Source organism: Equus asinus, chromosome 24, assembly GCF_041296235.1.
Source record: "Equus asinus isolate D_3611 breed Donkey chromosome 24, EquAss-T2T_v2, whole genome shotgun sequence".
Taxonomy (NCBI): domain Eukaryota; kingdom Metazoa; phylum Chordata; class Mammalia; order Perissodactyla; family Equidae; genus Equus; species Equus asinus.
This window is the reverse complement of record NC_091813.1, coordinates 69,778,189-69,800,812: the sequence shown is the minus strand read 5'-3', so window position 1 is coordinate 69,800,812 and position 22,624 is coordinate 69,778,189. Positions and strand designations below refer to the sequence as shown.

The following is a 22,624-nucleotide window of genomic DNA, read 5'->3' as shown; positions in this document are numbered from 1 at the left end:
TTGTCTTCCCGTGGTGCACTGTGTTGCTTTGAAAATGCTACAAAGTTCACAGCTTGATTTAAGAAATATATCCTGTCCCCATAGAATTAATTTTGCATATGCCCCACCTGTCCCTCAAGTTACTTGAAAACTTCAAAACCTTAGATGTTAATCATTCCTCTCACTGTTCACTCTTGCTTTTCCTTTTAGTTTTTTCTCTTTTAAAGAGAAAGACCTGCTAATAATAAGCACCTTTCAAAAAGAAAAGGAAGGAAGAAGAAAGGGAAGAAGAGAGTAGAGAGAAGTAGGATTTGTAACATGAGTTTGGTGAAAAGATATGGAGAAAGTGACACAGGCGTTCATTTTAGATGTTTCTGATCAAAGACAGCATTTATTAATTAAACATAAAAATGTCCTGTTATTTAATGTGGATTTGGGAGAAGTGGCATTTAAAGATAATAGTACATCTTCAACAGTTTAAATTAATGGATCATTGGTGTGTTATACTTTTGAAGAATTTATATCTATTTGAAATATAGAGGATACTGTTATATTGAAATCAAACAGATAATGTATGGAAGTGTTTTTAAGTGTCTGTTTTATAGTCTGTTAGTTATTCAAGAGCCAATTAATATGTAAATTATCTCTGCCTTTTGCTTCTCTTGTTACTTTGAGGGCATTAATCTTTGGTTTTAATCTCTGAAAAATGAAAGAGAAATAAAGGGACAGCACTTAGAATTTTTGCTGCTTACTAGCAGCTATGATTAAGGTCTCTTAGGCAGTGACAGGTGCTGTAAGCTAAAAAGAAAGTTTTACTTTAGCTGTAAGTTTCATTTCTCCATATTATTCTTATCTCCTACTTACACAGTCAATTAATTCCATTTAAAATAGGTTATTGGGAAGGAAGATTTGATGTAGCAATAAAGAAACTGCATTTTATTCTCTAACTCAAGAGATATTGAAAATAATTCATAATTCATAGTATTATGAATCTTTGTCATGCCAGGAAAGAATATTATATCTAAAAATCTAGAACTCGGAGGCAAAATAAATTGACTCGTGACTGGCAGGAAATGCAGGGGACTATTTGACTGAATAAAAGTGATGTTCTTGTAACTTCTTGGAAATAATATCCAAATTTATTAATTCCAGCTCTAATGTTTAAAATGGTGTGACTCGACACTTTCTTTTCTCTCTCGTGTGGCAGGAGGCTCTTGGAAAATTAAAAGTGGTTAAATGACATTTTAAACTTGAATTTAGACCTCTAAATTTGATAAAGTTGGCAGTCTTAAATATTTATCATCTGGCACCTAGAATTATCTTTTTTCTTTCATGGTGGCAAACAAATCTAAACTTGTTCCCCCAACTAGTAATCTCACTCAATGCCATGCTCTCACTGAGAGTCTGAGTTTCTTAACCTTCGTTTAATGCTTGCCTGACACATGCCTGTCTGCAGAACACAGCCTGTAGCCACAATCCCAGATGATCCTTTTCAGGGCTTATATAAATAAGGGTTATAAGTAAGTAGATAACATCTGCTCAGATTAGAAAAGAATCACCTAGGAGAGAAAACCACTGCAGTTCTAATATGAATTTAACATACCTTACAGTGTTGGAAATGTTTAATGGAACATTTTTGAAAAGCTAAAATTTTATATTTAGCCGTTTGCCCAATAAAGTGAAAGTCTATGGAAAGCTTCAAACTGCTCTGTAGCACTTAGGACAGCTATCACACAGTACAGTGACCTCACATGTAAACTGAGATGGTTAATTATTAGGCTCCCAGAATTGTGATGAAATTGAGTTTCTGATATCTCATTTGCAGAAACTTGATTACTTTTGTTGAACTGCTTATCAGTTAATAGCCTCTGGTAGAATCTGGTTCTGCTGGGAAACTCTTGACTGATGAGAAGTGTCGTGCACTGTCTTTGCCGTGATTTATGCCTGATGTTAAGTGCTATAGAACTTCTGAGTTGTTCAGGGTATGAAAAGGAAGTTAGTTTGGTCACTTATTATGCCCAGCCAACTCACCTGGTTTGGTGGAGCCCCTTCCAGGTGCATTGTGACATTCTCTAGCAATACAAACACCTCAAAAACAAAATTCCAGTTTTAAGTAGACCACCGCTTAATTATTACAAGTTGATGATTGTAATATAGCTGATTGTCATAATTATCATATGTAGCCGTGAACAAAATTGTGGGCAGAGAACTGTGGGCTAACTCAGCCCGGTATACTTGGCACAGTGTTCACATAAAAAGTTATGTTTGTGTGCTGAGTTTTGAAAGAACCTGAATTGGTGGAAGTAGACACGAGCATTCCAAGCAGAGAGAATATCATGAGCAGGATCAGTTCAGTGTGGTGGGAGTATAGGGTAGAAATGTGTATAGGAGAATGACAGGGCTAAAACATGTGGTTGAAACCAGACCTGGAAGATCTTTGTATGCTAGAGAAGGATCTGAACTTAATCTCGTAGCCACTAGGGGCTAACAAGAAGTACCGTGATAAGATAGGATGAGGAAGAGGTAGCTGGGAAGATGACTCAGGCAACAATGTGAAGGTTTGACAGGATCTAGAGAGAGGGAGATGATGAGCACCTGAGCTAAATTAGTGATACAGGAATAGAGGTAGGCAGGGCTGGATTCAGACAGACAAGATAATAGGATTTAGGCAAGTAGAAAATATCTGTGAGCATAACATAATATTCAATAAAGTGCTAAATTATATAAAATCAGATGCCCAAATATATGCTACAAATTTGCAGTGAGTGGTTAGGAATGGGTTTCCTAAAGGCTTTGAGCAATTTGAATGTGTAGAAGAAAGGGGCAGAGCCTAGCTGTCAGTCGTTATACATTTTTCTCTATTTTTAAATTTGGGGACGCTAGTTTGGAGCAGAGAAAGTATTGCTTTGGCATCTTGTGGCTCAGGACTCAGAAGCTTGTGAGCATTCATTGTTCTCCATTTGGATTTCGAAATGCTTAAAGACGAAGCTCTCTATCCTGCTGCACATCACAGTCCAAAACCGAGATTCTGATAGGCTAGTCTGAGACTAGGCCTGGTCATCTATGTAAAGCTCTTCAAGGAATTGCCTTGTCTTGCTAGCAATAGGATCCACTGGACCAAAGCTATGGCAGGCTGATAGCATCTAGTAGTTGTATGACTAAAGTAAGCAATTGAAAATTGACATGCTGGTACAGAAACTTATGCAAATTATTTGGAGAATGAATAGAACGTTGATGATTTTCTTTTCTTGGAACCATTATTGTGACTTCCATTTATTTCCAGCTGTTATAAGCTTTATAAATCTGATTTCATACACACACACACACAATGAATATGTATTAGATGAATCTTATGAGTTAAAGCATCTAATAAGTTTGCCTTGTTTTTTCCTAGTTTGATTTGGGTTTGGAATAAGAACTTATTGTCTCATGAACTATCATTTCTTACTCCTTTGATCTTGTCTTATAATGTTAAATTTTGATTCTCATAGCAGTTGTTTCTGCTGTTAAAATTGTAAGTTAAGAAAATAGTACAGTTATTCCTAAAGCCATGTCTTTTATAACCATAAACATAACAAATAACATCTTAAGTATATTGTTATAAATATTTTCCTGAGAGTGACTCATTATTTTGTGAGAAATCTAAACTTTTCCCCATCTATAGTGTTCGTCTTTCTGACTGTAATTTTAGAGTTGTAGGGAAACATTAGTTCAAGTTGATTGGATAATACATGAACTCTGTCCAGAATCTCACTGATGTGGGTGCAAGAAATTACTATGAATGGATTTGATCAGTATAGTTGCAATAAAGAATTCATTTGTTATAAATTTTCTGAATTTAGAGATTATTGAGTAAGCCAAGGAGACCTATCAAACAAGAGATGGTGTGCTGGAACTTAACTCGCTCTAGCAGGGGCTTGGTGTTACTCCATACTGTCACCAAAACAGTGTCTGACTTAAACTGAAAGGTCATTATCCTTCCACTAAATTATAAACTTAACTCATTGCTAGATATTCGAAATTCAAGGGTCTCAAGTTCACTCTTTAGCAGCAGCACATACAGAACGTGAACCGACTCCTCATAGAAGGAGCTGAGCCCCTTTAGAGGATTTCAGCTGGTCTCTCGCTATTCAGCCAATGCTTGACCCCATTCTGGCTCCTCCCCTGGAGTCTCAGCTCCATGCCTGAGTGCCAGGGGCACCTTTGTCTTTTCCTCCCGTCTCTGAGAGGCTGCCCGTGTCTTCCTCCTGCTTTGCTCTTTTCATACTTTCCACAAGTCTCTCCTGCCAGGTCCCTCACTCTTCTACCTAGACTTGCCGCTCATGAAGTTTGGGAACATCAGATATATTACAGTCATGAAAAAAGGTTTAAGAAGGTGTTAGAATAGGAGTTTCACTCATTCTTCTTTGAAAATGGATTCCTTTGTGGAAGTTTTATGCTAAATTTTAAACCTTTCTGTAGAACTGATCTATAGTGAGTGTGTATCATGCTTACTCTTACAGTGCAACAGGCATCTCATTAACTATTTTATATGTGAAAAAGAAAAGTATCATATTTTCTTGAGCAGTTTAATGAAAATGAGTTCAGTCTGTTACTTAGTCTTGGGACTCTCAAGAAATAGTTCACTTTAACCTCAAAGGTTCAGATTTGTATAATTTCATTAGATCATTTCACACTTTGCCTTTGAATATTGTCTTGAACTGTTTTTATAAGATCATTTTTTCCACTCATATCTTTACTCACTCAAAAGTTAAAATATGCTTTTTCTAAAAATAAATCAGATTATTAGGCATGTATAAATTTTTTATGATTTAATTTTAAATTTAATTCCAGAACTTTTCATTAAAAATTAATTTTCATGCTTGCCTTAGTGTGAATGAGAAAGTCTATATGCCAGTTTTTAAAGTATTGTTAGTTTTGGTTATTTCATGCTGTCAGCTTGGCATCTTAGTACAGATCTGTGCTTCCTCCTGTTTGTCTCTAGGATACTGCTATTGTTCATCCAGTTCCCATTCGGATGACGCCAAGCAAAATCCACATGCAGGAGATGGAACTGAAAAGAGCTGGCAGTGGTAAGGAAGCTGTTGCTGGGTCGTATGCTAGGTTATCATCAGACTGAAATATACAAGTAATTATTCTGTCAGGGTTCAGATTTCTTTCTTAATTGCTTATTTTTCAACATACTACTTTCTATAATCATACATATCTACGTGTGCTTGCATGTATATTTTAATTTATGTTACAGTTTTCAAAAGGAAATTGTCAACTTTAAATTATAAAGTTTTTAAATAAGGACATTTGGAAAATGTGACTTTTCTAATACTCTGTGGGTTTTTATGATCACTATTGTGAATTTACATTTAAAGTAAGTTCAGGTTTTAACTGAAAAGATATATGTTAAAATAAGTTTTGGCTTTGAAATTATATGTTTTACTTGAACTCTTGAAGTTTCTCCTTATTTTAGATTAAATGTTTTAGTTCGGGTTTCTCAGAGGTAGATTTTCTATATAAGTCAATATCATAATTTACTTATTTTACAGCCACTTATGTGGTGTTTTGTTCAAGTAATTTCCCTACAGGGATAAAATTTAAAAATATGGACATGCAAATTGGCTTTTTTATTATAAAATATCTTCTATTATGGCAGAAAACAAAATTCTATATAAAGAGGTTTATGTTTGTTTTTCTTAAAAACCTTATTTTGTCTAATATCTCATGGATTTGCCTGCTGCTTCTTTGGAATATCTAAATAAAGTCTTATCTTCTGAGGTTTATGATTTATTAATTCAAATACCTATGTCTTGTATTTTTACCTAATAATTCTCTACTAGATCATACTAATCCCACCAGCCCATTACTTGTGAAAACATCTGACCTTTCAGAAGAAAATAAGATAAATTCATCGGTGAAATTTGCTTCTGGAAACACTGTAGGTAAGTGAAAGATAGCATTACATCCTCCCTTTGAAGTTTATAGAGCCTGGATTTAGAGTCTGAATGATTCAAATATATAGCCATTTAATCTTGTCTTCACTGAATAGTCAGCCCTTTGAAATACCTTGCCCTCTGTATGAATAAGCAGTTGCCTGTTGCTGCCTGAACCTGCTTCAGCGCCGGCCTCCTGTGTGCCCTCCCTCTTAATTAGCCAGATTAGTGCATTGGCTCTTCCCCACTAGCTCTTTTCTTTCCTTCTCCCAAGAAATGGTGTATATTCATTAATTCAGCCAGTGTTAATTGAATACTATGTGCCAGGCTCTGTTCTAGGCACTGGGGATTCAGCAGTAAACGAAATTGAAAACATCTTTGCCCTTATGGAGCTTACATTCTATAGGGGAGATAAGGGAAAAAGATGAAAAAAAGTAACTCATATCTTAGGAAGTAGTTAACACCCTGGATAAAAATAAAGCTGGGAAAGGGGAGAAACAGTGACGTTTTAAATAAGATGGTTTAAGAACGCATTACCGAAAGATGACATTTGAGTTAAAACTTGAAGGAGATGAGGGATTCCGCTGTGTGACTATCTGAAGGAAGGACGTTTAAGGCACAGGGAACAGCAAATGTGAAGCCCTGATTTAGGAAGCATGCCTTACGTCTACTGAGAACAGCAAGCAAGCACCAGAATAGACCTAGTTAGCAAATATGGCGGGCAGAGGTTAGCAAGTGATAGAATAGTAACCAGGGAGCAGTGTAAGACTGAGTCTTACTGAATGAGATGAAGAGCATTAGGTGGTTTTGAATGGAGAAATGACGTGGTATGACCTTCCTTTTTTAATAAGATCACTTTGGCTGCTGTATTGGTAATAGGCCAGAAGAAGGCAGGAATCAAAACAGGGAAAGACTAGGAGACGGTGGAAGATGATGACCTGTGGTGGTCACAGAAGAGGTGCTGAGAAGTGGTCAGTTCTGTCCACATTTTGTAGGGAAAGACCACAGGATTTGCTTACCTATGTGGCCTAGGATGTGAGAGAGATGATTTGGGGCTAGGAAGCGGGAATTGAGGAAGGCTGCGATAGGAGTAGGTTTGTCAGGGAGACTGGGAGTTCACGTTGAACACCTGAGCTTTGAGATGCCTATCAGAACATCCAAATGGAAATGCGTTAAGTTTTAGCATCATTTTTGTGCCTGTTAAATAATTCAGTGATTTGACAAGAAAAAGGAAAGGAATACGTTTTGAAATGAAACTTCAATTTATAACTCTCCAAAGTATATAGTAGTATTCCTCCAGATTGTTGCTAGTTTCTATTTTAAAATTTCTTTATTGTGTCATAACCATAAGTCTCCTTCTGGAATTCTCTACCTCATAAGACTGTGAGGAAACTGAAAATGATGTTTCCTCTGGTAAAAGATTGGGAACCTCTTTTTAATTACATAGATTTTAGTATTGTCTAAGCACATTTTATTCCCTTGTCAAATTTTTAATTTTTCACATTAACAATTTTTAAATGTTTTCTTTAAATTCTTCTAATTTTTTCTTTAAAAAAATGGCTTTTTAATTATGAAAGTAATTTACAAATTATTGTAGAAACATAATAAAAATAGGGAAATAAAAATTATTCATAATCTCACTATTCTGCAAATGACCATGATTAACATTCGTTGTCAACCTTAATCCTCATTCTGTACATATTATATTTTTACATAAAATGAAATACTATACATGCTGTTTTGTAACCTCTTTCCATGTAACTTATTTTGAATATTTCTGTGTTATTAAATATTAACTTTTCTAGGTTGTAACTTTTCTATGTGTCTAGTATTTTGTTGTATAAATATGCCATGATTTTATTTTACAATTACTAACACTGGGAAGAATTGTTAACCTTTTTAGCCAATTTTTTAATATCTCTGATTAGAAATAATAATTCAGTTATATTTGTTTGGGGTGTGTAGTGTAAAAAGTGAAGAAATGATTATTATTAAATAGGGTATATCCCATTTATCAGCAGATGGTTACAGTAGTTCAGACTCTTTTACTTCGGACCCAGAACAGATTGGAAACAATGTAACTCATCAAAGGTCAGTATTTCTGTCAATAAAAAGCTTGTTACAGTTTAACATTTAAAATTATTTAGAACCAAGTATAAATTATTTTTCTCTACTCTTCAGTTCTTCACTTCTCTGAAGGCTGTTAGGTTACCTATTGATGTATGTAAAAAAGAAGTAATTTCGATTCTTCCCAGCTTTAGTAGGAAAACAAAAGGAACCCCTGCTGTCTTCATGGTGTTCTGTGGAAGGTTTAAACAGGGCTGAGCACTTCTTGGCACTGGCTGTTTAACACAGTCCTTCTTGTAGGTAAACAGTGAGAGTCTGTTTAAGTATAAATGTACAGGTTTCCTTTTATAGCCTATGTCAAGCACCAAAAGAATTCTGGTTTAAAAGAGACAGAAGCATCTTTCTCCCCTCGCTTTTAATACATGGTGAGTATTTTTTTTCCACACGCCTGGAGGGTATAGAGACTAGTAATGTAAAATCTTCAAAGAGCTTAGAGTCCAAAGGCTGCTTCTTCATATATTTCTTCCTGTGTTTCTTAGAGTTCTCAGTCACCTTGGATTTTATTCTGCTTTTTATCCCTGTACGTGAGGATCAGATTGCCAGAGTCCGTGAGATTCTTTTCAGAATACAGAAGACTTTTGTGGTTGTGATAAGTGAATCTCTGGAGCGAGTCTAACATGAATATGCTCACCTTTAAAGTGGGGTGGCCTGTGGCAAGACAGGAACAAGCACCTCCAAGAGTGAGCCAAAGTATACCTCAGCTTCACACTTTAAATAAGTTGAGAGCTAACTGTATCTGAGAGTAGTTTCTCTTTTTTGAAAATAGTTTTTCAGACTAATACTACCTTTAATTAAATGGGAAAACATTACGCTAGGTTTGCAGTCTACCTTGAATTCATGTTAATTAACTTGCTTTTCAAATTTTTGGAAATTTTGTTAAATGTATAATTAGACTTTGTAAAAAGGATTATTTGCCACATTAAATAACCATTGGTTTAGTGTGCATTATAATACTTGTATGCCTACTTGAGAAAATGTCACACACCAATAAGATCCTTTGCTGCTTAGCCCAGTTTGAATGCTTAAAAAAAAAACCTCCAATGTGAGTAGCGTGACCAAATGTAACAGGGTGAATTTTGCAGGTCTCATTCAGGAACCTCGCCTGATAACACTGCACCACCACCTCCCCCTCCAAGGCCGCAGCCCTCTCATTCGAGATCATCATCTCTAGATATGAATCGGACCTTTACAGTCACCACAGGTAGGAGTGTTGTTGATGCTGTGGAATCGATTCCAACTCCTAGTGACCCTGTGGACAGCAGAGTGGAACCCTGCCTGGTCTTTTTGCACCATCTTCTCACCTTCCAGCGCTGTATTAGACAATGCTCCACTGCTATTTATAGGGTTTTCGTGGCCAATTTTTTTAGGAGTGGGTGGCTAGATCCTCCTTCCTAGTCTAAGTCTGGAAGCTCCGCTAAAACCTGTCCACCATGGGTGACCCTGCTGGTATTTTTTTAAATCTCAGTGGCACAGCTTTCAGCATCACAGCAACATGCAGCCACCACAGTATGACAACTGACAGACAGTCGTGTGGTTCCTTGACTGGGAAACAAACCCAGGCCATGGCAGTAAGCGCCTAATCTTAACCACTAGACCACCACAGTAGGTGACAGAGAAGCATATTATATATTGTCATTTGATTTTAAAGTTAATTAAAGACATAAACACTTTATTTTAATTTCTCTTATGTCTTATTTTTTGATATTTATCTGAAGAAAAATTTTGAATTTTAAAAGATTCCAGATGCAGGGCCAAGTGGTTAAGCTCGTGCACTCCACTTCAGCGGCCCAGGGTTTTACCAGTTCAGATCCTGGGCACAGACATGGCACCGCTTCATCAGGCCATGCTGAGGCAGCATCCCACGTAGCACAGCCAGAGGCGCTCACAGCTAGAGTATACAGCTATGTACGGGGAGGTGGGGGAACGGTTTGGGGAGAAGAAGAAAACAAGATTGGCAACAGATGTTAGCTCAGGTGCCAGTCTTTTTTTTTTTAAAAAAAAGATACCAGATGAGAGAGAATTTTTTTTCTTAGTGACTTTTTTTCTTAAAGATAGGAACCTCAGAGATGCCACAAGAAATTTTAAAAGAACGATGTGAAGATATCAAGGAGGGAAAGCTAAGTCTTAAGTTAGCTGACAGAGGAGAGGAGTTGTAACTCACTCCAAGCTTTCCATTTTTATGTAACTGATCGTGTTCTTATTACGTTGATCCAAGTAAGAAAGTTAGGACAGAGGGCGATGACATTCTATTTTGCACATTCTGAGTTTGGAATGATGAGGAAAGGAGAAATAATTGGACTGGTGGGCTTAGAAAGATCGAGGTATTATTTGAGAATCATTTACACAGAAATGATAAAATGTTAAATGAAAATTTGGAACTTTCCATACTTGATAGCTAACGAGCAGTCAGAAATATGGGAGGGAAACCAATAATCTATGATATTATGGAAACAGTGGGGAGCACGTCAAGAGTGCTCGTGCAGTAGAACAAGAGAAATAAGGTCTGAGAAAAGGCCATGAGATTTGGCCATTGGGTCACATGTAGACAATTTTACAAGGTAAGATGTGCCTTCCAATACTTACCAACCATTCTTAGAAATCTTTATCATTTGATCACATTCAGCTTTTTGGTTCTACTAGCAAAGTAATTACATATTTACTAAAAAGAAGACTTGTATTCACGCAGGACAACAACAGGCTGGAGTTGTTGCCCATCCTCCTGCAGTGCCTCCAAGACCACAGCCCTCACAGGTAATTCTCCAACTATTCATTACTAAACATCAGTTATTACAGTCCCCGTGATCAACTGTCCATTGATTCTATTCTAGAATTATTTTGAAGATCTAGAATTACCCAATTGTCTGTCTTAAATGAGCATTTAATTCAAGGAAGCTGTCTTTTTTTGGAAGACAAGAATTCCAATAATATTTTGAGTTATTTTTTGAAAGAAGCTTCAAAGTAAACCAAATAATAATGTCTGTTAACAAAGGAGGGCTTAGTGGAAAGAACAGTGGATTGGGAGAATGGAATATCCATTTGTGTACTGGATCTAGGAGTGACTCAGAGTGACCTCACTGCACCTCTTGGTTGTGTTACTGCATCTGTAAAGGAAGTGTTAGATGACCTCTGCATCCCTGCCAGGTTGACACTGTTCTGATCTGCATGAAACTATATTATTCTAGGATAGATTCTGGATTATAGCTATTAGTTTCATGTGACTGACTGACTGTCTTTTACGTGAGTAAATTTGGTTGTTTTTTTTTCAGTTACATTCTTAAAATGAAGTTGGGTATTTGCAGTCAAAAATATGGTTTCTAAATCATAAAAGATACTGAAATTTGAGCATCCCAGTATTTATCTAAACTGCCAGGAAAAGTACTTTTACTGGGGTTAAGCTGTGAAACTCAGTGAGTTGGTCTCTTGACTCAGGAACTTGTCTAGGGAGGAAGACAGATTTATAAACAATTATAAAAGAAGTGCTACAGTAGATGTATTTATACAGTGCTTTGGCACAGCTTTACTGGCTAGTAAAGTCAGAGATCACATTGAAAAGGTATAAGTAAAATGAAGGAAGTAAGACTTAAGCAGAGGCTTAACAGATAAAATTGTATTTCTTAGGGAGAGGGCATTCCAACCAGAAGGATGCTCATCCACAAAACCATAGAGATGTGAGGGGATCTGGCATGTTCTTCAAGGGAAAACGAGTTAGTTCAGTACAACTGGAGTGGCGGGAAAGGAAGCTGAGGAGGTGGGGAGGCGCAGAGTATCTTCCTGTCACACTTAAAAGGGTAGACTTTCTTATAGGAAATGGAGAATCTTTAAAATGTAAGCAAGGAAGAGACTTCAGATTTATTCCTGTAGCATCCTGTACTTCGTCATGAAGCTCCTCACACTCTAATTCCTTGTTACACACCTCTCATCCTGCACTAGACTGTCAGCTTTATTAGGGCATGGATCTTCCTTGTTTTGTTCACTATCATATGCATAGTGCTTAGTTAAAAGGAGATACGCAATAATGTATTTTTCAATTGAGTAGAAGGACTGGTCTGGCCAAGGAATGGAGGACAAATTGAAGGGAAATGCACTGAAGTGTTGAGGGAGGAGTTAGAGCACTGGTTTTCACACTTTAAAAATGATAACCTTTTAGGGGCTGGCCCAGTGGTGCAGTGGTTAAGTACACATGTTCTGATCCCAGGTGCAGACATGGCACCACTTGACAAGCCATGCTGTGGTAGGCGTCCCACATATAAAGTAGAGGAAGATGGGCATGGATGTTAGCTCAGGGCCAGCCTTCCTCAGCAAAAAGAGGAGGATTGGCAGCAGATGTTAGCTCAGGGCTAATCTTCCTCAAAAAAATAAAAAAATAATAATAACCTTTTTAGAAACACAGTGAAACATTTTTAAAAGTATACTTTTTAAAGAATAAACCATTATGTACTAGCCCAATTAAGAAAAAGATGAGTACCAGAGGAAAATCAGAGAGAAGGACTGGACCCTCCCCTCTCCTTCTGTGCACTTTCTTTGCAGAAAGAACTTTGTAAAAGTATCTTTTGTATTGGGTGTTTGTCATCTTAATTTTTTTTTAATGTCTTAGCGTTTCACCTGTAGTTTTTAGATATAAATGTTACTGTAGCTCACTCCCTGAATTTAGAGATAATAAAATAGAGTATGTTTATAATATATTTTCAGAGAAAAAGAAGGCTACTCTGTGACACATATGTCAATAAAATGTTTGTTCCCATGTCTTAAACCATTGTATAGGCTCCTGGTCCCGTTGTACATCGCCCAGTGGATGCTGATGGCCTAATAACTCACACTAGTACCTCACCTCAGCAGATACCAGAACAACCAAATTTTGCAGATTTCAGCCAGTTTGAAGTATTTGCTGCATCAAATGTAAATGAACAACAAGATGATGAAACTGAGAAACATCCAGAGGTCTCGACGGTCAGTTTTCAAGGGCTTATCCAATTTTCTGCTGGGAATCTCTTTCCACATCATGCTCATAAGCCTGTCTGTAAACAGAGGAACCCCTAAAAGACCAGATATTAGAGGTGACATCAGTGAGTGAAATGTCTGCTGCTGCTTCCAGAGGACTTGTGTTCCCTAGGTCACTGCTTCTCAGCTTGTTTATTGGCCTCAGACACCTGCTGGTTGCAGTGTAATGCTGAATAAGAAACAGAATCTGAGTGAGGGGAGCCGTCGAGTGAAAAGATAAACAGCCCTGTGGCCCTGGCTGAAGCTCTGTTCTGGAGCTCCATCTGGATGCTGAGCATCTGGTGGTATGATATGGTGAAGACGTAAGAAGGGGCTCCAACTGGATGCTGAGCATCTAATGGTGTGATTTGGTGAAGAGTAAGAAGGGGCTCCATCTGAATGCTGAGCATCTGGTGGTGTGATTTGGTGAGGAGTAAGAAGGGGCTGCATCTGGATGCTGAGCATCTGGTGGTGTGATTTGGTGAAGACATAGGAAGAGGCTGTGGTTACCATGGCTGCACTCAGTTTGTATGAGAGTAAGTCACGTTAGTGACTTTAGACAGACTTCCAGACTACAGGATGCTGAAATTTAATCTCTGCAGACCGTGTTCAGGAGACTGCTTAGTTCTAGTGGCAAGACCTTTTTGAGGGACGTCTGTCCTCACTGAACATAAATGTGGAGTTGGAAGGATCAGAGGAATTCTAAAATCTCTGTTCTGATTGTCTCAACCCATCTTGAGCCTCTCTAACAGATCCAAAAATCCATGTTTATTTGACTGGCATAATTTAGATAAAGGTTTCTTATAGATCTGATCCATGAAAAATTCTCTCCTAGCCACTTCTTCAAGTCTGTAACTTTCTGGATAGCCCTGGGGAGCTGGGGAAGTGGGCTGTACCTCCAGGAAGGTGTGCACAGGGTGCTGGTATTCACTCCCCTGGGGGACGTATCCCTTCCCCCAACCACAAGAACTTCCTGAACAGTGTGCAGCTGCATCCTCAGCCTCCCCTGCCCCCTCAGCCATCTAGCACTTTCCCTCCTCCTGCCCTTCAGTAGCCAGAGAATGGTCATTTTACAAGATCTTCTCAAATTCCTTCTCATCTTGATCCCAGATTTCTTATGAATATTTTCCTAACATTTTATTCTCTGATTTGTTACATACATCTATGCATCATTATATATTACTTATATATAATTAGTAACAATAATATGTTCATCTCTAGGTTGAAAAAGCTTCTGATTCTGCAAGTTCTCTTCGAGTTGCCAAAACAGATAGTAAAATTGAAGAAAAGACCGCTGCTAGTGCTCCCACCAATGTGGTACACAAAAAGTCTTTTATAATGTTGATCATTTGGTACATGTAAAAAATTATATGAGATCATTTTTACTTCATAAGATTTTAAAGATGACAAAAATGTTAGAAATAACTTTAAGTTAACTTGAGATTATCTAACCCATTCCACTGCCTTTAATAAACTGTAATGTATTTCGTCTATCTCAAAACAAGATCTGCCTATTTAAAAATTTTGGATGATAGTCTGTCATCTATATTAGTACATGCCACAGTTCCCAAGTTTATGTGGTTATTACATTCTTCCAAATCTATAAAGTAGAACTTCCTTATTGAGCAAAATTCAGTTTCTTTTATTGCAGTCTTCAGTATAATGGGGGGAAATTATCAAACCTCTAAGGTTAATATTATACTCTGTGTTCTTTTTCTTCAACTTTTTTAGGGATAATTTTTTTCTCCGATATTTTATTATGAAAATTTTTAAACATACAGAAAAATTGAAAGAATTTTACATTGTACATCAATAAACCCACACCTTGATTGCACCATTAATATTTTACTATATTTGCTTTGTCATGTATCTCTCCATCATTCTATTTGTTTTATCATGTATGTCTCCATCCTTCTGTCTGTATCAATCCTTCTTACCTGTTTTATGCACTTCAACGTAAATTACAGATATGCGTACACTTTCCCATTGAGAGAACAATTTTGCTAATTTTTTTTTGTGTTATCATCCAGACATTCCAAATAGTTATTAAAACAGCATGTATTTTTGAAAGTGCTTAAATTCTACTTTCTGGACACTTTATTTTTTACTACATTAGTAGTTCTATGATTTTTTTAATGGTGAATTTTATTTTTGTCAGCTCATCACAACAAATGAAAAATAGCACTTAACCAAAGAGGTGGCAGTTGACACTTGTTTTTATTTATTAACAGGTCAAATCAGGTTATGGTAAATACCATACTTGATTTTGTTGGGGGTAGATTGACAGTTTCCAACAAAATGTCCACTCATTCTCAAGAGTTATAATTACTGTGCATCTTAGTGACGGTTTTTTTAAGAATTGCCTAGCTTTCCACTTCTTTATAAATTGTTTTATTCATTAACATAATATATTTTAGTGTTTTTGAGTAGGAAATCCTGTGGTGATGACAGATATATATTTCTGGAGACTCCCTTTTATCTTTCTTGAACATGTATCATGTTTGCGTTACAACTGTGAATATTACACTCAAGTCAGATTTGGGCCTCAAGGAGTTTATGTTACCCTTTTTAAAAAATTCTATACTAGGTACGTTCACAATTGTGATATTGACTAGGAACGTCCTTTCCCATTATAATTCAAGTTAGCTGTTGCCACAGATACCAAAAGAGTTTTAAAGTAGGACAAGTGACTTAATTTTTGGAGAATAAGTGGCTTGAAGGAAGCAAATGATGTTGGCAGTGTTGACTGACCATCATGTCTTCAAGAAATGCTCACTACTGATGGATTCTTGTCTCCTAGAGCAAAGGCACAACCCCTCTCGCTCCACCACCTAAGCCTGTTCGAAGAAGATTGAAATCAGAAGATGAATTAAGGCCAGAAGTCGATGAACATACACAGAAGACAGGTGTCTTAGCTGCTGTTCTTGCATCACAGCCGTCCATTCCTAGGTAATCACAGCTGTTCCTAAACACATGTGACAGCAAGGACCAAAGCCCAGCAGTCAGAAGTATCAAACTGAAAGAAAGGATGGGCACACTGGTTCCTCCTTGAGAGTTTTCTTATTTATGAGTAGGTAAAATATTATTCCCAGTTTTTTCTATCATTAAGTTGAGTTCCAATTCCATTTTAACACTCTATTGCAAACGCTGGAGCAGACTTTTTAAAAATTAGTAGTGTAGAGTAACATTTTATGGTTGTTGTCATAACTATGGTTGTTGTCAACCAAGAATCAGCAGACTAGGGCTTATGAGCCAGATTCAGCCCATGGCCTGTTTTTCTAAGGCCCGTGAGCTTCTACATTTTTGTAAAAAAAGATGAGAGAGAGAGAAAGGAGAAGAGAAAAAGACCAAGAGAGAAAAAAAACAAAAAACAAGAATATGCAGCAGAAACCATATGGCAAAGCTTAAAATATTTACTATCTGGCCGTTTACAGAATTTTGCTGATGCCTGCTCTAGACTAACTTAATCTCGGGTGATTATACAGAAGAAGAATAAAAACAATAACAACAATAATTAAGCTTCTGAAGCTTAGATACTTTTGGTTGACCATTGAAGCTGAGTAAGTGAGGTTGAGCTATGCTAATAAGATAAAAGATGCTCCTTTTTCTGGGTTTAGAGATAGATCAAGGAAGAATGGAGAGAATTTAAAGATAAGAAATCAAGATTATGTTTTTTTGCCCTCTTCATCTTCTCAGGTCTGTTGGGAAAGATAAGAAAGCTATTCAGGCATCCATTAGACGCAATAAGGAAACCAACACAGTTTTGGCCAGATTGAACAGTGAATTGCAGCAACAATTAAAGGTACTGTGGTTTCTGAATCTTTATTTGGGAAGTTCCGTGGACTCAGAGCATCTCAGAGTTGAACTAGAACTTAGAGATGATCCGGCAGTTCTGCTACTATGGAACTTTCAGTGTGGCAGAGAAATGTGTATCTAGAATGTTTTATACAACTTTGAATCTTTTAATATTAAAAGGAATTTTTAATACTCAATTCTGATATGATTGCTTTATCCTACATACATATAAGGCATCATTATTCCTATAATGTTCCTTAACTTTCATAATGAAACCCGAGAGAAGAAATGTGACCTCAGGTACCTCCAAGGTTACAGACATGGCTCTCTGCACTTGATTTAATTCTAAGATGATTTGAGTATTATTTGCTTATCTTTTTATCAAAGACAACTCAAGTTTTATTAAAGAGACTTAAACAGATCTAAAGAAGAGAGGTGGGGGCAATTTAGATCATCCTCCATGTGGAAAAGGTAAGACTAGCCTTAAGTAGAAATGGTGCTTAAGGCCTGTGTATACTCATGTCCTCTCTATTGGAGAGGAATGAGTTTGTTTTCTTTACTTACTACTAGCCATGATTTCTTTGAATGCTATGAATAAAAATTAGCCAGAATCTTTATGGTTCACCAACATTATTAAGCATTCATGCCTCATAAGGTTCTCAAACCTTAATGTGTATACAGTTAATCCGGGGTCGTGTTAAATGCAAATTCTGATTCATAACATTTGGAGTGGGACCTGAGAATTCTGCGTTTCTAATGCGCTTCTAGGTGATGGAGATGCTAGTGAACTGTTTGCCACAGTTTGAGTAGCACAGTTGTAAACCACAAAGATTGCAGAGAAAAGAGTCCCTGGAAATGTAAAATGAATACAGAATTAGTTCATTCCTATAACATTTTGTTCATATTCCTTATCTAGCATTTATCACACTGTCCTGGAATTATTATCTGTGGCACATTTGTCTCTCTGACCGACTAAACTGAATTCGTTGAGGGTAAATCATAGTCATTTCTGTTTAGGGTGACCATATAACATATTGTCCAAACGAAGATATTTTTGAGAGACAAGAGGGAGGGACGTGTTAATATTTAGGCCAAGACATCAGAGGTAAACTGGAACTATCCTAGATAAACTTGTAACCGTCTTATGTCTATCCCCAAAACCTAGCACGTTAGGCATTTGGTGAATGTCTGTTGAATGAATGATATTCTTGTATAATTCTTTGTCAAAGAAGATACTTGTAGTTGTTGTATAGTTATTAATTTGGTCTGTAAAGGAAGACTATAAAACTAAGGACAAGCTTGCTAGTACCATACCTTGAAGATGAAAATTTTGTTAATGCTTGTTTTTCTAAGGAACTAAGGAAAATCACAGAAACGTGTATATAGGAGCTGTTTAAAAATCACTTTTCTCATTATCTCTGAGAACCAAAAGCAGAAAGTATGGTACCAAATAAGAAGAGGTGGTTCTGGTTAAAACATGATACTATTGGTATGATGGAGAAAAAGAAAAAAGAAGAAAGTAGATAAATTAGAATTTGCTGGCTATCTGAAAGGACCGCTCAAAATCAACAGTAATTAGAAATTCTGATTGCAAAATAAATTTATGCTTTGTGAAACTGAAACTCAAAATGTGATAGGTTGTAATCACCAGGGGCAAGAATCTGTATGAACCAGTTCATCTACAGCCACTGCAGGGTGTGAGCTCTGTGCAACATTCATGCATGAATAGCCATCATTGGCTTTTCTAATAATTTAACCAAAAAACTGTATTACCCTGATTTATATAATAGGAAAAGGATTTTAATTAAGATCATATTTTAATATTGCATACATACAAAGAAACTGTGCTTCTAAAGGGAAGTCTTCTTTTAAAATATAATTCTTAACAAATTTAAATTCTGTTCTTGATGAAAGCTGTTGTTAGATGTGCCTTCATTTTTATATACTTTGAGACATAACTTGGCTTTGCATCTTTTTCAGGATGTTCTTGAGGAGAGAATTTCCCTGGAAGTTCAACTGGAACAACTTCGACCATTCTCTCACCTATAAGCCAATTGCCGTTAACTGTGAACATGCCCATTTTTAAGCGGTGTTCAGTTCAAGTCAATTTGGAGACCCAGACATTCAGTTCACTGCTTAATTCAACATTAAATTTTATGATTCTGTTTTTCCCTTTATGTTCACCATTGTATTTAAGTATCTTTTATTTTTTAATTTCAACAATAAAAGGGTCAGGATGACTTTTTCTGGAGGGTATATTGTGTTTGTTGGCACTGCCCACCCTTATTATTCCATAGCATCAGGAATACATAACATTGGTCCCTTGGACTTATGTGGCCAAAACCTCATACTGATTTGATTTACAGAATAGGCTTCTCATTTACATCTCAAGCACAGACTCAGAAATATTTGCAAAAGGAGACAAAATTAATACACTGTCAATTTGTCTTTTAGGTTTAATATTTTACGTAAAGTATGTATATTTGTTTTGTAAAAATCTTTAAAATGAGATTTTCCTATTTAGCTTTTGATTTGGGAGAATTATATTGGATAAGGCATTCTTTAACCACAAGCTCTGCAGTAATCAACATTCTTCAAAAGTCACGTGGTACTTTCAGACTTTTCCATGTCTTCCAACTTGGGGGTCACATTTTAAATGTTCCTTGTGAAAATTTATCAGTTTTATCAGTGACTTAAAATCTTTGGGTGTGAGATTTTAATTCAGCAGCAGCCATGTAAACTTGAGAAATAGCTTGAAGACAGGGCTTCCTTAATTGCCCCGGAAGTGACAGCAAAGCGTTGAACCACAAGCAATGTAAGTTCTGTCCACTTGGAAACATCACCACTTTTTGTGTGATTTATGCACCTAACTCTCAATTAGAAGCTTGTGCTCATAAGTTTATACAGAGATTATTTTCAAATAATATGCTTTAAAACTTCTGAGGACATTAATGATTCACAGAATAAGTGACATTCCTTAAGATTCCACTTTACATTCTTGTCACTCACTCATGATCTTGTCACTCATTCTTTTGCCATATAGACAGGTTTTTCCTATTAACAAAGAGTTTCTGAAATGTGCCCTATTCAAGGTGATTTACTTTCTTAGGATTTGTTTTATATTATGTGATAAATAGATTTTGATCACATTTGTAAATTTGCATTCATTGCTAATAGCAGATATTCCCTTTAATGGTTTATTCTCTCTCTGGGATCATAGCTATTAAGCTGCATGGATATATCATAACAGAATCAGAACTGTGATTTTACACTAATAAAACAGCCCAGTATTTTAACTTTTGTACATTTTTAACAAAAACTTAAATTTTTAAGAATTAGAATTTTTATTTTTGTTGTTGAAAAAACAAAATCTTTAATATAGCCTAGTTCACAATCCTAGACCGTACTAGTTAGTAAATTCGATTACTTTAAAGGAGAACATGAAGCAAAAAGGAAACTAAAAACCAAAAGCTTCCAAGATTAATAGAACTTTTATCTATTAACTAAGTAAATACATTATCACTGCTGCACACATCAGCTAAAGTTTCCAGGTGGCTAAGAAGTTATGGCTTCAGTTTGTTAAATAATTAGATGAAGGATTTAAAGGCCCAGAAAACAACTCAACACCTCTGTTGCTGTTTCTCTATTTTAAAACAGAATTGTCCTAATTTCTTCATTTTTATTCAGCTAAACTCCATTACAGGCAAGTTTTGCTAGGTTTCCATTTATCTTTGTTTTAAAGTTTTTTTCCCCAATAGCCTTCTAATTTAACAATGTCACAAATTTTTAAAGCTGCTTATTTGGAAAGTCTAAGAATTTAATTTTGCAACCAAAGAACACTTTAAAAATTGCAGAAAATGTTTTAGTACTTTGTAGTGGTATATTTTTAATGTTCTCTGGAGGGATACATTTATAATAAGGATATATGTGACAAGTTTTGAGTAAGTTGCCATTTATATTTCTTATAAATATTTTTCAATCAATAATTATTTCATGAAAATGTTAAAGATGATTGGTAATCACCAACAACTTAAAATATTTCTCTAGACTGATCATTTAAGAAACACCTTCCAGTCTGGTTTTATTTTTCATTAGATCATAAAACAAAACTTTAAATACACAATATCCTTGTTCTGTCTTACGTTTCATCAGTCAGATAACTAAATAATACTGTCCATGAAAAATAAGTACCAAAACAAGTGGTTCAAAATTTTGGACTCAAATTATTCTTATTGTACATTTCATATAATTGAGCATAGATGATAAGGTTTAAAAGATAAGAGGAAGCTTACGGGTCATCCAAGTTCACCCTGCCATCATCCATGACAAATAATCATTCTGCTTCTTACTGCATCTTCTGGAACAGAAAGTACATGTTGTCTGTCTTTGGATTGTCTATGAGGGACAGTTGGCACCCAGCAGTGTTCTTTAGGTCCCGTCTCACTTCTCCATACTGCTTCTGATTGCATTTTGGAGGACGGACAGCCATAGGAACTTATCATCCTCACCCTCCGTAGCACAAATCCATTCACATTTGGGACCTTGAAGGATAAATGCATTCTTGATATCTGTAAAGATATTTGAACTACACTTATTATCTTTGTAGGTAACAAAAGAAAACAAGAAAAAACAAGAATTGACTGAGTCATCCTTAAGAATTTTTGGAAAACTAAAGAGGGATTCAAATAAATAAAAATCCAGTTTAGAATATAGCTCCTAAAATTACTTAATAATTCAAATATAATTAAAATGATCTTGTCTTTATAATTGTTTAATCATAATTAGCAATTATTTTTAAAGACTAAATGACAGATGATGTAATGTTCTTTAATTCCTGTCTCAGGAGGAACTGGAATAATAATAGTTACTGTAGGTAGAGATGCAGAGAGCTAGACCTGCACAGCCTTAGTACGAGGGCCTGTAACAGAATTAAGCCAGCTGCTCAGCTGAACTTAACCACTAGGTCCACGCTGGGAACTGAACCCAGGCTGCCAGGCTGAACTTAACCACTAGGCCACGAGAGTGGCCTGCCCTTTGGGATTTTTGAAAGCTGTTCTCTTAATATTAGTCTAGGGTATGTGTCTGACAATGCCAGCTGTCCTTTCTTTTGCTATTTCAGGGGTAGATGAAAGTTTTATTAATGAAATCCTAACATTTAGGGAATTATTTGCAAGCTGGCAAATTATAATTCCAATCCTTTTCCTACTTTTCTGTTGTAGTAGTTAATAATCTTTGTATAATATAGCTTTCTGGAAGGAAAAGAATACATACATTTGGTATCTGAGATATCTTCTATGAGTAACCGGTGAAGGGCCACTGAGGCAATGAACTGGTGGGTTGATTTTGAAGTCCTTTCAAATGGAGTGTGAGAGGTGCTCCGATTGGAAACCAGCAGGGCGTCGTTGAAGAGGAAGAGACTGAGGTCACGGGTGTGTTCGTAGAGCCTGTGAAGTGGAGAGGCAATTTTAGAAGGTCCATGTGCTCTGTCACACAGCTCACCATCTTCACACAGTAAGCAGTAGTCAGCGCTCGCCCGCTGCAGAGCCCTGGGGTGGCTCTTGAGATTCTCTGTATGATCTTGCTCCTGGCATGAGTGGCCCCTTCTGTCTCTCAGACCAGTGCTGCGGTGGGTCTTGAGGTTCCAGGTAGAGTGGTTTGAGCTTGTCCATTGGACAAGTATTCAATGAGTCGGGGAATGGACCCTGAACTTTCTCTCTTTTATAATGTGAGTCACGCTAAAGCTGTGTTTTTAAACTTGTCAAATTTGGCATTTTGCGTTTGCTGTATTTGGGCAATCGGGGGGAAATAAGTTTTTGTTTTGT

At 36.4% G+C, this 22,624-nt stretch overlaps 2 protein-coding genes across 22 annotated transcripts in view; one reads left to right on the top strand and one right to left on the bottom strand.

The window, feature by feature from the left end:
• REPS1 (RALBP1 associated Eps domain containing 1) overlaps positions 1–19,048 on the top strand; it is a 79,795-nt gene extending 60,747 nt beyond the window's left edge. For 5 of the 9 annotated variants that reach the window (XM_014864627.3, XM_014864625.3, XM_070496336.1 and 2 more), the window contains 10 exons: positions 4,964–5,051; positions 5,811–5,912; positions 7,922–7,994; positions 9,113–9,231; positions 10,717–10,781; positions 12,792–12,977; positions 14,229–14,324; positions 15,808–15,956; positions 16,704–16,809; positions 18,783–19,048. In XM_014864627.3, coding sequence (XP_014720113.1) covers positions 4,964–5,051; positions 5,811–5,912; positions 7,922–7,994; positions 9,113–9,231; positions 10,717–10,781; positions 12,792–12,977; positions 14,229–14,324; positions 15,808–15,956; positions 16,704–16,809; positions 18,783–18,851 — 1,053 coding nt within the window. In that variant the 3' untranslated portion in view covers positions 18,852–19,048. The remainder of the gene's footprint in view (positions 1–4,963; positions 5,052–5,810; positions 5,913–7,921; positions 7,995–9,112; positions 9,232–10,716; positions 10,782–12,791; positions 12,978–14,228; positions 14,325–15,807; positions 15,957–16,703; positions 16,810–18,782) is intronic. The other 4 variants (XM_014864626.3, XM_014864628.3, XM_070496334.1 and 1 more) reach the window with 1 other exon arrangement.
• The window catches only part of ECT2L (epithelial cell transforming 2 like), a 108,727-nt gene that overhangs the window by 9,169 nt on the left and 76,934 nt on the right, over positions 1–22,624 (bottom strand). For 12 of the 13 annotated variants that reach the window (XM_070496341.1, XM_070496339.1, XM_070496338.1 and 9 more), the window contains 2 exons: positions 22,074–22,246; positions 20,858–21,370 (listed from right to left, as the gene is read on the bottom strand). In XM_070496341.1, the coding sequence (XP_070352442.1) occupies positions 21,243–21,370; positions 22,074–22,246 (301 nt within the window). In that variant the 3' untranslated portion in view covers positions 20,858–21,242. Of the gene's footprint in view, positions 1–20,857; positions 21,371–22,073; positions 22,247–22,624 lie in introns of those variants that run through there. The other variant, XR_006517971.2, reaches the window with a different exon arrangement.